This window comes from Peromyscus eremicus, chromosome 14, assembly GCF_949786415.1.
Source record: "Peromyscus eremicus chromosome 14, PerEre_H2_v1, whole genome shotgun sequence".
Taxonomy (NCBI): domain Eukaryota; kingdom Metazoa; phylum Chordata; class Mammalia; order Rodentia; family Cricetidae; genus Peromyscus; species Peromyscus eremicus.
In genome coordinates this window covers 25,277,569-25,292,481 of record NC_081430.1, presented here as the reverse complement: position 1 = coordinate 25,292,481, position 14,913 = coordinate 25,277,569, and the positions used below count along the sequence as shown (strand labels likewise).

General features: G+C 38.3%; 1 protein-coding gene across 4 annotated transcripts in view; it reads left to right on the top strand.

The window, feature by feature from the left end:
• The window catches only part of Ralgapa1 (Ral GTPase activating protein catalytic subunit alpha 1), a 221,331-nt gene that overhangs the window by 204,345 nt on the left and 2,073 nt on the right, over nucleotides 1-14,913 (top strand). For 2 of the 4 annotated variants that reach the window (XM_059279417.1, XM_059279419.1), the window contains exon 39: nucleotides 7,845-7,969. In XM_059279417.1, coding sequence (XP_059135400.1) covers nucleotides 7,845-7,969 — 125 coding nt within the window. Of the gene's footprint in view, nucleotides 1-7,844; nucleotides 7,970-8,472; nucleotides 8,504-14,630; nucleotides 14,693-14,913 lie in introns of all 4 variants that reach the window. The other 2 variants (XR_009382814.1, XM_059279418.1) reach the window with 2 other exon arrangements.

The window sequence follows — 14,913 nt, the reverse complement described above, 5'->3', positions numbered from 1 at the left end:
TTTTTTTTTTTTGCCTCACAGTGTATAAAGATATTTCATGGCCTTCTAAAACTAAAATGTTAAATATCACTTGAATTCTTTTCTCATTTTTATTTTAGGACAAATGGGATTTTTTAACTATGGTATATATATTAAAGTATAATAATTACAGTGTAGAGATATAAACAGATGTTTTCAACAGCCTCAGAATTTGGCTAATGCTCATTGTCTTGGCCATCTTTGGGATAACATGCCTTGTAGTCTTTCTCCTCTCTCTCTCTCTCTCTCTCTCTCTCTCTCTCTCTCTCTCTCTCTCTCTCTGTCTCTCTCCTCCACCAAACACACAGATCAGTGAAATCAGATACGAAGCATACTGAGGCATTACCTGAAAGACAGGCTCCCAGTCCCAGCTGGACTCAGCAGCAGCACTTTGTGTTTTGTACAGTTTGCAGCTCTTCCTCGAAGCCCGGAGGACTGATTGCAGAAGAAACATTTCTCTGGTTTGGGGTGGACAAAAACAATCAGGCATGTGACGAGGCAGGATGACCGTGAGTCTTAGGCCAGCCTGAGCTCCGAAGCAAGACTGCCTCCAAAAACATTTTTAGAAAGAAAGACAGACAGACAGGCAAACCAGATAGTTGATGGTTTATTTTGGTTCCGCTTTATGTGTTTCCTTGTGTAGAAAGAAGTCCATTTGGTGAAAACTGCATTCACGTCTTGCTGGACGGTCGAATGCTATACTTTCTTGCCCCTCCTACCCATGCCCAGGATAATGGAGATAAACAATCTGAACTCCTCAGCGGGCCATATTCTAGCTGGGATCTTCAATAGACTTGCCGTGTTAAATGCATTTTAAACTTATTTTTTATCCACAGTAGATTTATTGGGAGGTAACCCCATTATAACTTGAAGCTAATCTATATCTAAATGTTTTTCAAGTGGGTTTTTTTTTTGGGGGGGGGGGGATGGAGTTTCTCTCACTCTGTAGCACAGGCTGACCACCTTGAACTCAACAGCAGTCCTCCTGCCCCAGCCTCCTAAGCATTGGGGTTGCAGACATGTGCCACCACATCCAGATAGTGTCTTTGTCCTTGTGTACCAAGCTTATTCAGAAACATGCCCTAAATTTTTTTTTCTTAGACAGGGTTTCTCTGTGTAGCTTTGGAGCCTCTCCTAGAACTAGCTCTGTAGACCACAAAGATCCAAGGTTAAAGAAAGGTATGCGCCACCACTGCCCGGCTGCCCTAAATTATTTTAAATTACCCTACATTTTATTACCTACACAGATTTTCTTTAAGGTCTGTTCTCCTTTTTCAGTGATGGCCCCTTTATACAAATAAAAATTCGTTTAAACACTATTATAAAATCATAAAAATTTTTAAGTGTTAAATTTCCTTTTAAGGATTATTGAAAGTGGGGGTGCATATTTGTCTCAGTGCTGAATTATAATGAGTTGTAATTCTTTGTAACATTCATAGAACGTTTTCTTTAACCAGCTTTTCAAGAATAATTAAAGAGCAGTTTCCAATTTTCCCTTCGTGCTGCTGTTAGACTTCACCTGCTTATACACTGTTACAGTGTGCTTACTTTTTGTTTTTGTTTTTGTTTTTTCAAATGTGACAAGTTCTCACTGCACAGCCCTAGCTGGCATGGAGACCGGCCCACCTCTGCCTCCAGAGTGCTGGGACTAAAGGCGTGGCTGCTTCACTGATGCAAGATAAGAGGTGGGACAGAACCAAGTATGCTCCTAAGTGTGACTGGAAATGGCTGCGGTGGGGCGAAGGGAGTTGGCTCAGTGGGTTAAGTGCTTACTCCACAAGCATGAAGACCCAAGTTCAAGTCCCAGAACAACACTTAGCAAACAAGACACAGTAATGCACAGTTATGCCCAGGGTTCCCTCATGAGACAGGAAGTGAAGACACCCAGAAGCTGCAGGCTAAGTAGACTGGAGTAAGCAGAGGGGACAGGGGACATGTGTCAAGGTGAAAGGCCTGAACTTGTCTGCTAACCTCCCTACACATGCACTGTGGCCCACAGACACCTGCATGTGCATCCCCCGCTCCGTCTCTCTCTCTCTCTCTCTCTCTCTCTCTCTCTCTCTCTCTCTCTCTCTCTCTCTCTCTCTCTCTCTCACATACACACACACACACATTTTTTTTAAATTGATATTGGTGCTTTTCCCATTCCCATCTCTGTTGTCTCTTTCCTGGTGCCTATTCTAGAAAACTACGCTCTTAGATAGCTTCTGGAAGGGTCAGTGACTCATACCTATTATCCCAACACTTGGGAGATGGAGTCAGGAGAATCAGAAATTCAAGATCATCCTTGGCTACACAGTTCTAGGCTACCTTGGATTGTTAAAATCCTGTCTCGAGAAACAAAGGAAAGAAGAGAAGAAACCCTTTCTGTTCCTGACTTCGAGGGGCAGATTCTGGTGGTACTTCTGTGTTGCTGTTGCACTTTGTAGACTAGAGGTTCTGTGCATGTTTATGGTGTATTTGAAGTGTGCATTCTGTGGTTAGACTTGTGGAGAGACTAATGTCATGGGAGCAGAGGCAGAGGCTGTGCATTTTATCGTTGTAGTTTTAGTACCTAGCACAAGTTGCAAAGCTGTCTCACAAATAGCACGTTTACTGACCAGATGGTTCTAATAATGTAAGAAGTACTCAGCTTATAGCCACTGCAAGTACAATTTAAATAACACTCTTCAATACAGTTGTTCATCCAGAATTTCTAAATAATGGTTTCTGTCAGAAGTCTCCCTATGATAATATTCTTGGGATCTTGACTACAGAGAAGAGATAGAAACTCCTACTCCTCAAAGCTACAGAGAAGTCACAGGCTGAGTGTAGAGCACATGCTGTCTAAGAAAGCCCGCAATTCCAGAGCAGACCTTCCATCCCTCCCTAAGACTGCCACTGACAACAGAGACCAAAACTTCGGGCTTCCTTTAAAAGAAGCCATCTTTACTGTGGGTTTTTTTTCCTGTATTTAGGAGATTAGTCATTAAACCGTAAAAGAGGAAAATAAGCAATAGTAAAAATCTTGGATATTTGTTTACAATTATAATTTTCATAACACATGATTTATGCTTTATTCATTTTTATATATATAAATATATATATATGTATTTAAAGTGTGTATGCATGCAAAACTTTCCATTTCTTTTAGTATAATCATAAATTACATTCTAAGTGTACAACCTACTGAGTCATGCCAAACTGAGCATGGTGGTGCACACCTTCAATCCAAGCACTTGAGAGGCAGAAGCAGGTGGGTCTCTGGGAGTTGGAGACCAGCCTGGTCTACAGAGCAAATTCCAGGACAGCCAGAGCTATACATCAGAGAGACCATGTCTCAAAAAACAAACAAACAAAAAATATGAAAGTGTTCTTATTTCTCATGGTAAAAGCAGTTTAAAATTCTAGGACTGCCGGGCGGTGGTGGCGCACGCCTTTAATCCCAGCACTCGGGAGGCAGAGCCAGGCGGATCTCTGTGAGTTTGAGGCCAGCCTGGGCTACCAAGTGAGTTCCAGGAAAGGCGCAAAGCTACACAGAGAAACCCTGTCTCGAAAAAAACCAAAAAAAAAAAAAAAAAAAAAAAAAAAAAAAAAAAATTCTAGGACTAAGAAACTTGTAGAGACTGAAGGTTGTAGCTTCTTTAAGAACAAATCTCCCTTAAAGTCTAGTCTCCTTGCAGTTTAATAAAATGGAAATATTTCCTGCTTAACCTTTTCTTCCTGTTTAATGTACTTATGTCAGAATAAATCAAAAGCCCTCTGTACATACCACAAGTAGGAAACATTATTGACATTGTTATAGAGTCCTGACACATGACTAGAGCTGTATATTGGATGGATGGATGCTCACTTTGTAGCCCAAACTAGCCTGGCATTAAAACCCTCTTGGTTCAGCTTCCAAACTGCTAAGATTACAGGATATGCAAGTATATCTGGCAACAAAGATATGTTTCCTGCCTTGGCATTGAAAACTTTCCTAGAGCAGGGTGTGGTGGAGTACACCTGTAGTTCCGGAAGATCCTGTGTTCAAGGTTAGCCTGGACAGGCTAGAAACAGTGGGAGGGGAAATTGTGGAGATAGACGCTGCTGTGCACAAAGATGTGCACCAAACTTTAAACTAGTACAGAGATACTACATTGGTTATATTGGTTACCTTGCTGACAGCCGAGCAGAAGAGTACATGAAGAGTTCCTTTGAGTTGTACAGTTCCTAGAAGCTCATCAGAACTATTTGTATAGCTATAGTCCTTACATTTGGATATAGTGTAAAGGTCCATACTTCATAAAGTATTGGACATACTTTTAAATAAATTAAGTTCTAGAAATACGTAACAGCATTTGTACCACTGTAGCATGAAAATAAATAATTCTCAGCTCAGATGTAGAAGAACCTTTGGGTTACAGTGTATTTATATTCTTTAAAGCCCTAATAAAGTAAATAGGGGCAGATGGTGATGCCCCCGTAAACTGTAGAAAAGAATTCATATTTATATTTTCAGGGCCAGGATAAAACTGGGCTCTAGTTTCTTAACAGCCTGTCTTGAAATTTAAAATTAAAAGCAATTACTCAAAATGTCTACTAATGTAAACTTAATGAAGTTCAGTTTTTTAAACTATTTCTTTGTGACAGAGCAGATGTAGTGTTCCTCATTATTTTCAGAATTGTAATATCCCTTCCTCTTTTCTGCTTTGCAGAAAGTACAAGGTCAGAGGATTAGTGAGTGATTATATTGCTGTGATTGTAGCACCTGTGGGTGGGGAGGGGAGCAGTGGGGGAGTGTGGGTATAGGGTGTGTATGTGTAAGGGTTGTGTGTGTAGGTGTGGGATGTATGTGTAAAGGGGGTGTGGGGGTGTGTGGGTATGTGTCTGTGTAGGTAATGGGGCGTTATTGTGCTAAGACCACTCTTTAGAGCTTATAATCATTCAGGACTGTGGTGGAAGTTTATCACATCTCCTAATTATATGTTTTCTGGACCAAAAATTGTGAAAGTGTATGTACAGTAGATTGGGTTGGTTCATTTTATGTTACTTAATTTGGCTGTAACAAACGTGGAGAAACCATAGAGAACACTCACTTCAGAAGTTGGGTTACTTTAGGCTATACGTATTTACCAAGCTAACAGTACTTTCTGAACTTAACCCACAAAAAAGGAAAGTTCAGGTGTTAGCCTGTGCTAATATGTGATGGGTTTCCCATTTAAAAGCTCACTCTTTTGCATAGACTTAAACTTCTCATAGTTATGAAGCCCGTTTTCATCAATGAAGATTTATTGGCATTTTATTAAAAACATTGTGTATTTTATATAAAATGTTACATGTCTGGAAAAGCTATTTTATAGGACTGTGTGCTATGGCTTAGAGTTCCTTTGCTTTATAAACCTTCATCTAGCACAGATCACCCTTCATTATGCTTTATTTACCTAATCTTTTTTTTTTTTTTTTTTTTGCTTTGGTGAATTTGGCACATTGGAGCTATCCTCCTTGTTTTAAAAATATTAACATTTGCTTTTTCTGCCTAGTTTTTATGTAAACTCTAAATAAGATAAAGTAAAATATTTCATTTATAGACCCTCTAAAGTAGAGCATTTTCAAAGCAGGTAGCTGTCTCCACCCTGCTTTTCATGAAGCGTTTTACCCATTCAAGCAGACTTTTAAAAACAGCTTGTTTTGATAGCAGACTGTTCTCCTGTGGGCCTTCAGCCTTTGCTTCCTGGCAGCACCTTTGGTGCGAAAAGAGAGTGATCAATTGGGAGACTATCAGTGCCAGCATGCATAGAGTGATAAGTTAACACACCACTGGGAATTTCTAGGGCCCACCAAGATACTTCACTTCTAATGTGCTAACAAGCTCACTTTTCTACCTCTTGCCTCTTCAGTTATTTTTTTCTCAGAAGAGCTTAGAAGTTGAGTGCATCAGGCATAATGAAAAGCTCTGTAGGAGGGAGAAGCAATAACCCCATTTTTCCCTTTTCAGCCAAATAGAAAATTAGTTTCTGGTAATACACAAAGGCCAGTATTTTTTGTACAAGGGGCACTGCTGTGAATCAAAGGACTCTATTAACTGCAGAAAATTCGGCAGCTGTGAATCTCCCCCAATGAAAAAGTACTTTCCAACAAGTTGTGAGATATGTGCTATTATTCAGAGTGAACAGCCAGCTTCATCCTCTTCCATTTAGAGCCGTATATCTTCTTTTTAAACGTGCTGTGTCACTTTTCTGTGTGAAATTTGCCTTCTAAATGTCTGCTACCCTTCCATAGAATCCTTCCTTAGCAACAGTCATTTTAATACAACACCTTGCCCTGCCGCTACCTATTTCAGAAGTAAAATTCTTTTAGAGTTCAACCACAATGTACAGAATTGAAAATAACAAATGATAAGGAGGTAGCATCCAGGTTATTTCAATATTTGATGCAAAAAAAAATAAATTGTAATCCAAGAAGCAAGAAGACAAGCCATTTCCAAGGCAAAGGATCCATTAAAGTCAAGTCCCAGTGGTGCTCAGTCTGGCCTCTAACTAGCCAGCTTTTTGCCACCTCATAGTAAACTGTTGTAAATGTAACTGACTATAATAATATCACTCATTGAATTATCAGTTGAAATTAGCTCCCAAATGATTTTTCCTAGTTTGAGTCTTAATTCATAGAAGTATTGAGTTGTAATTTTTAAAAGAGAATAACAAATTTTAAGATGGAAATACTAAAATGGCTTCTAGGGGGAGAAAAATCAATGCAAAAAGAAAAGCCACTGGGTGAATTTTCACCGTCCTATGTAAATGTCTTGTATGCGCTTTCATTGTCTTTGTTTAAGCATCAACACCGCACAGCAACTACAGCAGGAGAACTTAAACCTGAAGAAGAAACGTCAGGTGGTTTCTCAGTTCAGGAACTGTACGACACGAAGTCGGCATGTGCTTTTTCCTGATAATTGTCTGTTGCTGCCTGCTGCTCTACACTTTGACAGCCATCTCCATAGCTGCTTTCATGAACAACAGAAATATTCTCTCCCTTTCTTGCCCTTTCTATGCTAACAACACAATCAGACCTGCTGAAACAGGAAGCCTGGAGTGGGTTGTTCAAAAGCAACAACACTTGAAGGGACTGGTTGCTTGTCAATAATATCAGGGAATAATCTGTGCTGAGAGGGAAGTCCAGTCTCTCTCTAGCAGTGTCAGTGTCCTGTAGATGCTTTGTTGGACAGTATTTAGGAGTCCTGTGGACTCTTTGCAAATATTCCTGCTTGTTGTAATTGTAATTTCAGTGTTGTAATTGATGGGGTATTTTTTACTGACACACAGATTCAGCTATGCATTTATCTTAACGGCATGGAGTTATTCGAGGATTATAGCAACAGTAGTCTTCCATTCAAAATGAGAGCAATTGTGAGCAAATACAGAGACTTTAAAAAATGAAGAAGATATGTAGGAATTTCACAATAAGTCTTTACAAATGAAAAATGGAGAATTTGGGACATAGTATTCTAAGCGCAGTATAATTTTATTGAATGACTTTTGAGAGTAAATCTGCAGATGAAACTTGATTAGCAAGGTAAGAAGGGCTCAGTCTGACCAGCTAACAGTTGAACCTTTTCTCAAACTGTTCTAATAATAAACCAGTATTACAATTATTCTCTAGTAAATTCCTGTTAAACTATCATTTGTCATGGAGTCAAGAGAAATAAACTGCCATTAAGAAGTAGACTTTTATACTTTAAAAAGGGGCACTTTTAGTAGTAAGAACAGGAAACAGTTCACTATAAGTAAGGGTGCATTTGTGGTCCTCTCATAAAATGTGCTTGTTGATAATGTACACTGCATCTCAGTTCATCCTTAACAGAAGGGAATCAGCTATGAGGAGAGAGCACGGTACCTGCAGACAATAGTCCAGCACCACTTAGAGCCAACGACGTTTGAAGACTTTGCAGCACAGGTCTTCTCTCCAGCGCCCTACCATCACTTACCTTCTGATGCAGGTAGAGTAAACAGAAGTACTGGCTCCTGTCACAAACTCAAAATGCAATACCCTTTTCTTCTACATACTGTTGAAGAAAATTCTGATCATTGAAATATATTATTTATGACTATTTGAGTTTGGCCTGTAATTTTTTTTTATCTGAATGTGATTCCTTTAAAAAACCAGTAACCTTCATGAAAGTACATGGTCCACATCACAGTTACTGGCTCTTGTGTTTCATGAGATTCCAAAGCAGAGGGAACTCTCAAGAAAATCAAATTTTATGACCAAAGATAATGGTGTCATCATCTCTCACTTTATGAATAAAGCTAAACCAGTCTAGATTTAGAAGCATTGAGTACAGCAAATTGTGTTATAATATTGGAAGATTTTAAGAGGGTACTGCATTAATACAATTAACTAATTTTAAAGAAATCAGAAAAAAATGACTCGTGGCCTTCCTATTCTGTAATATCTTGCACTCCTTATGATTGTTTCATTTATTTTATTTTCCCTCTTTAGATCATTAAGTATCAGTTCTGTTTATCTGAAGGTAAGACAAAGTGTCAACCAAAGCATCTTTTGTTCTTCTCCCATTCCCTTTTTCCAGAACTAGCAAGCTCTGTGCTTGTACCTCAGACAGTAAGCAGACTTAACACTGCCCTGGTTCATACTAAACATTTCAAACGTTGTCACTAAATTTTCCCCCAGAATTATACTAACTAACCCAGGTCTGCATGAAACACTAACATGGTTTGGGGATAACGTAACTAATGATAGGACTCTTTGACTGAAACTAGTTATACCCTGTTATATTGACTTCTTTTGTTTGTTGTTTCTCAGCATGAAAAGTGGCTCTATTGAACTGACATCATGTGTCTTTGTATTTTTGCAATACATTCTATCTGGACTCATCGTTGGCTTTTCTCTGTGTGCCTTGCACTGTACCAGGCCCCTGAAATCCAGTGATGAGTGTTGTGGTGATGTCCAGGGGAAGCAGAAAGAGCATAATAGGAACTTGGCCAAAATAAACTACTTCTCACTCTCATTACATCAGATATATCTCTTTATATCAGATAAATTTAAATGCACAACAATTTTTTAAACTAATCTATTTTAAATAGAATTATAATTCTCAGTTGAAGTTTCATTAATGAAATTAAATCTTTTATTTTAATAAATAATTAATTTGCCATCAGAAAAAATAATTTTACCAAAGAACTTAGAAACCTTTCAACTAATAGACCTAGCAAAGAGAAAATATATCATGCAAGATTAAATCTTTTGAAAATAATATAAAAAGTGTAAGATTCACTTTCATAGATGGACACTATATGAAAGTGATCAGTTTGGCATTAAGATAAAAAGGCAAAAGAAAGGAAAGGTATCAAAGGTGAATTACTGAACAGCAAAATGAAAATCGGTTATGTATACCTGGGTATTGTCATCGTTAGTCATCAAGGCCATCTCATAAGATGGAAGACTATATTAAAGACTTTTATAGTTATGACAAATTCTTATCAGAATGGTACTCAGTTCAACACAGTAAAATCTATAATTACAAAAGAGTACCTGAAGAGTAATTTTTCTTCCATTCATTTCAAATCTTTGTTTTCCTGTCATATTTCACCTCTTACATAGAAAATAATCCTTTATACTTTAAGACAAAATGAGAGACTTTGAAGTAAGTATTTCATAACAATTTGGACCTGACTGCTTCTTTACAAAACAGACATAGTATAATGTTTATTGGATTTTTTTTTTTTTTGAGACAGAGTCTTACTATATAGTTCAGGTTAGCTTTGAACTCTTCTAAACACTAGGATTATAGGCTCGCACCAATCTGCACACATAGCTAAATTCATTTTTTAATTATAAAGTTTGTTTGCTCCATTCAGGAAATGGATTATTACAATTGAGAATCAACTTTAGATGTCCTGTGTATATAAAACAATACTAATCAATAGTGATATACGTGAAATTAAGTTTTTAAAAATGCTAATATGCAGATATTCCTTGTAGCCAACTCTAATACACTGTATTTAGACTCAGTGGAATAGTATTGAGAACTATATTCATAGGGGACTAGAAGGATAGCCCCGGTGGTAGAATGTATGTTTACCAGACTCAGAGCCCTGGCTGAGCTCATTCCCTAACTGGGGGTAGGGGGCGTGTATGTGTATTTATATAATTCGCCTCATCTGAAATGTACTGGTTAACAGTAATCAGCTAATAGTGATGACATTTAAATCTAAAAATTTTTTCATGTAACTTTATTTAAATAGATGTGAAAGATTTCAGTGTACCATAATTGACCCATAAATTACATAACTGTGTTTTCTCAAAATGTACTGTCTGTGGTACTAGACTGATAACCTAAGGGAAATTATTTTTATCCCTAAGGTCATTGAGGGAAATACTGTGATGTCACACAATGTTGATCTTCCATAACAACATTAAAACATTATTAAATTTTTCTTGTCCTTTTTTTAAAAAAAGTTACAGGAAATTTTGTCTTATCTTTGTCAGGCATGAATGTAGAAAATATCAAAAGTTTTATATATATATAAACATATTTCTTTAAACTGTAAATTTGAAAATAAAATTGTCCTTGTTCCTGGCCAGATTTCGGTGATAGTTCAAAAAATTCATACTTCCCTAATGCTGCCTTGTTTTTTCAGCATTTTCCTGGGGTTTTTTTTGTAATAAAAAATTATACAATGTTATTGAGAAACAGAATCCTACTTTGCTGTGTACAATAAATACTACTTAGTCTTTCTCAATTTCAGCATTAAAAATATGCCCATAATTCTAGTACCATGTATTTTTATTATATCAACCATAAATATGGTATAGTATATCTGGAATTACATGTTAGCCTCTAATACTACCTTCTTTTGGTTTTTTCAGCAGCTTAGCTATTCTTTAGCAGTTAAGGAGTTGACTAATAACCTGATTATCTATGTGTATGGACATGATATTTCTATATATACACCATTTTTATAATTGCCTTTAGAAACTATCAGTCTTGCTGTTCATTCCCATGCTAGGTGTTGCCATATGTAGATAGGTTAGGATGTGTGGCCTTTGGGTCTTTCTTTCTGAATCTTTAAGGAGGACATGTCACCAAAATTAGACATTATTTTAGGTGCTTTAAGCTCAGTGTCCTTTAAACACTATTTTAAACTTTCCTCCCAGACAGTGAAATAATCTAAAAGAAAATATTTTAGCTCCTTCAGAAGATACTTATATAAAAAAAAACTAAACACTAGTTATAAGTGCCAATATGAAAATCAGTTTCCTTCAATATATTAGCATAATCTATAAATTTGTTTGATTCTTTTAAAAAACAAGATTCCTGCTCAAATTTGTGTGTCAGTGGGTTAGTCTGAACTTGTAGACAGGCAAATGTGTTCTTTTTCAGTATCTTGAACTTAGAAATTTGACTTTTATGTTATTAACCAGTAGATAAAACTGACTTAAATAGCATAATGTGTGGCAATAATTACTGGGTTTAGTTTTCATATAGAACACTCATTTGAATGTAAAACTTTGGTAATGAAAGTAATAAATAGTTGAGTATGAGACACTGTGCGTACTGCAGTATGTGGACCCTTTCATTACATCTTCACAGCTTGTCTGTGCAGTTTTAAAAGGAGAAAGAAATGGTACCAGGACCACCTCACAAGTGGAGGTCAGCATGTTCCCTGACCCTGCCTGCCTTCAGAGCTCATGGTCTCAACGTCACAGTTGCCATTAGGTCCTTCAGCCCCTTACCATTGCTAGTGGTGAGGAAGGGGGTGAGGGGAAGAGAGAGAGAGAGAGAGAGAGAGAGAGAGAGAGAGAGAGAGAGAGAGAGAGAGAGAGAGAGAGATTACTCAGTACCCATCACATTTACAGCTCAGAGACTACGAGAAATTTGTGTTTGTAGAACTCTACTTTTCCACTGAAAAATCCTTTAAAAATTTTAGGGTTGCCAAGGAAGAAGTATATTTTGAAATCAGACTGATCTGGATTTAAATTGTAGTCCTGACATTTATACTACATGAAGTCAAGTCAGTCTGTACTATGCCAGTTTTCCCATTTGTAAGGAGGAGAGAAAATACAAGAAGCCTGACCTGGTTTATTCAGGTCTCCAGCAGTAGTTTTTCAGTGCTTAAAATGAAATCACTTGTTTGCCTGTATTTCTGTACAATTTGTTTGGAATAGTGTGTTACTTCCTTTATGACAGTTTGGGGCTGTGTCTGTGTGATCTTAATCATTGACTCTGTAAATGGCATTAAAGCAGGAAGTTTGTTAGGGTAATCTGACCTTTAAGGATGTATTTTATAGCACTTTCAACAGAAATAAGGATAAACCCTCTAATTTCCGAAAATTAACCCTACATGTACGTCACAGATATTCTCCACATTTGACTGACTATATTGCGTAGGTAATCATTTATCCAAAACTCTTGCTAGTTTCTACCCTTCCTTGTTCTGACTCAAAGTCTCCTATTGGCTCTGTGACAGCCTTTATGTAGCCATGCTCACTTTGTACCTGCTACACACCAGGCTCTTTGCTACATAGTCCTTAATCTCCACAACTTGACCAGGTAACTCTTACTGTCTCCATTTCACAAATGAGAAAATGACTGCAGTCAGCTTGCCCAAGATGAAACAGTTCATAAAGCGAGAGGTGGGCCAGCAAAATGGCTCAGCAGGTAAGGTGTTTACCACCAAGCCAGACAAGCTGAGTGTGATCCCCGGGGATCATACAGTAGAGGGAGAGAAGTGACTGTCACAAGCTGTCCTCTGACCTCCACATGCCCCATGGCATTCATACACACAGACAGAATACATAACTGAATGTAAATACATAATTATTATTATTAGAAAACAAGAGTCCAGAAGTACCTAGCCCCATTCTTTCTGACATATTCACATTGTCTCTTAGTTGATCTAACTGAAGTCGCTTTCAAAGTTACAGTATTTTACAGGCTTTATTAGACACTAACTGTAGGAAGTTTTAAAAGTGGCCATGCTTATCAGCAGACAGTATAAACCAAGCCAAAATAAATTTAAGAATCATTTATACTCCTTTTAAAAATGTCTGTGGAGCCTCCCAAAGTCATATCCATGGTATCATCTATGATGGTTTATAGTAATCAGCATGCAGAATACCAGCTTGTACTGTCAAAATGTAGACACCCATCTGTGGAACACTTTGATCGGGTTAGTGCACGGCCATAGGAGCCATGGGTACTTTTTAAACTACCCTGGAAGGCTACAGTGATGACAGAAATAATTTAGTCACATCTTCCTTACTCATCTGGTGTAAATCAATAATTGGAAAGACTAGGTTGTGACAGGGATAGCAAGAATGACTGTTTTCTTTATAAACCCAAAGCCGAGGCCTGCTCCTGGGAGGTGCTGGGGTGGGGCTCTGCCGAGTCTACTCCGCAGGTCAACTGCACACGTGTAAGCATGAGACTTACACCAGCCTGACTCGGCTGATCTCATTTCATTGCATGAAATGAAATTTCATCATTTTAATGTGGCTCTAGCTGCCTCATTACATAGTGCCTATCTGAAGTTCTTATGGCCACATTGTGAGGCAGTAAAGAAGACATGGGAGAATGGCTGCTTTTGAAGAAGTACATTCTAAATAGAGAAGTGGGATGTGCACCCTGATGCCCAAAGACGGGCATCTTTACTGTCATTACAAAGTAGTGGGAAAAACAAAACAGGAGTTCTCATTGTCAAACTGCCTTCAAGAGTTTCAACCAACAAAAACAGTTTATGGAAACATTTTGGTTTTCTCCAAACACTCTTCATTCTAGTACTGGGTTTGAGGATTAAAAATTAACTGGGATGCTTGAAAGCAATTCTCTTCAGTAAAACTTCTGTGGTGAAATAAATGTCACGTGTCTGCTCTATCCAAGATGGTGGCAGCTGACCAGGTGTAACTCGGCACTTGAAAATGGCTAGTTTAGCAAGGAGTTGAAATTTTCATTTTAATCCATGCAATGCAAACAGTTGTAGCTATTACCTCATTACACTGTCTGTCTAAAGGTCTTAGGACTGATGGGTAAGACAACCAGTGCAGTGAAGACATTAGACAGGAGATGTTTCTCGGCTCTCTCACAGACTTTTTTCCTATTCTCTTTTCCTGTTTGAACTTGTTTTGTTAGTTGGTAAGTATGGCATCTGAACTGGGAGCATTGGCCATTGTGGGACATCACCACCCTGACTCATTGCATGCCAGTTGTGTTCGGAATACAAACCTGGTTGCTCTCCGTTGCTTGGGTAACGCCTGTAGCACCTGCAGTCTCCCTCCCGTCTGTGTCTGTCTTCCCTTTTGTTGTCCACTCTGCTCGCTACTGCACTTTTCCTTCACAGCAGAAGGCATGCACTGCTGCTTCTGTTCCCTCCAACCCTTGTCCAGAGATGCTGGCCCTCAAGGGAGCAGCGCTGGGAGGGAAGATCTCTCCTCACACAGCAGCGCCTGCGTGGCACCAGGAAGCCCAGTGACTGCTCCTCGCTGTCTTCCCCACTCTTGTGCCAGGCTTCTCTAAGTAGGCTGTGGACTTGCATCCTCTGAGTATTCTAGTCTGTGTCTACTATGAGCCAGCTCAGATCATTGGGAGGAGTAAATCTGAGAGAGAGAAAACAAAACAAACTTCCTGCTTTATTTTGTAGGCCAGCCTCATCTGGTTAGAAAAGACATAGTGGAGAAGATACTTTGAGCAGGCAGTACACAGGTACAAGTGACAGGCGAATGTCTCTTAGAAATGTCTGTCTGTCCCTAAGTATAATTAGACCATTTGGTCTTTCAAAGTACTTTGAAGAATTCTTTGGGGATCTGTTCTTAAGATGTCTCGTAGGATCTGTACTTATGGAGCATTTTTGTTTTTCTTACAAGTACGTGTATCTTCCATTTAAGCATGAGTGTTTCATTGCATAGAAATACTAGTATCATTAT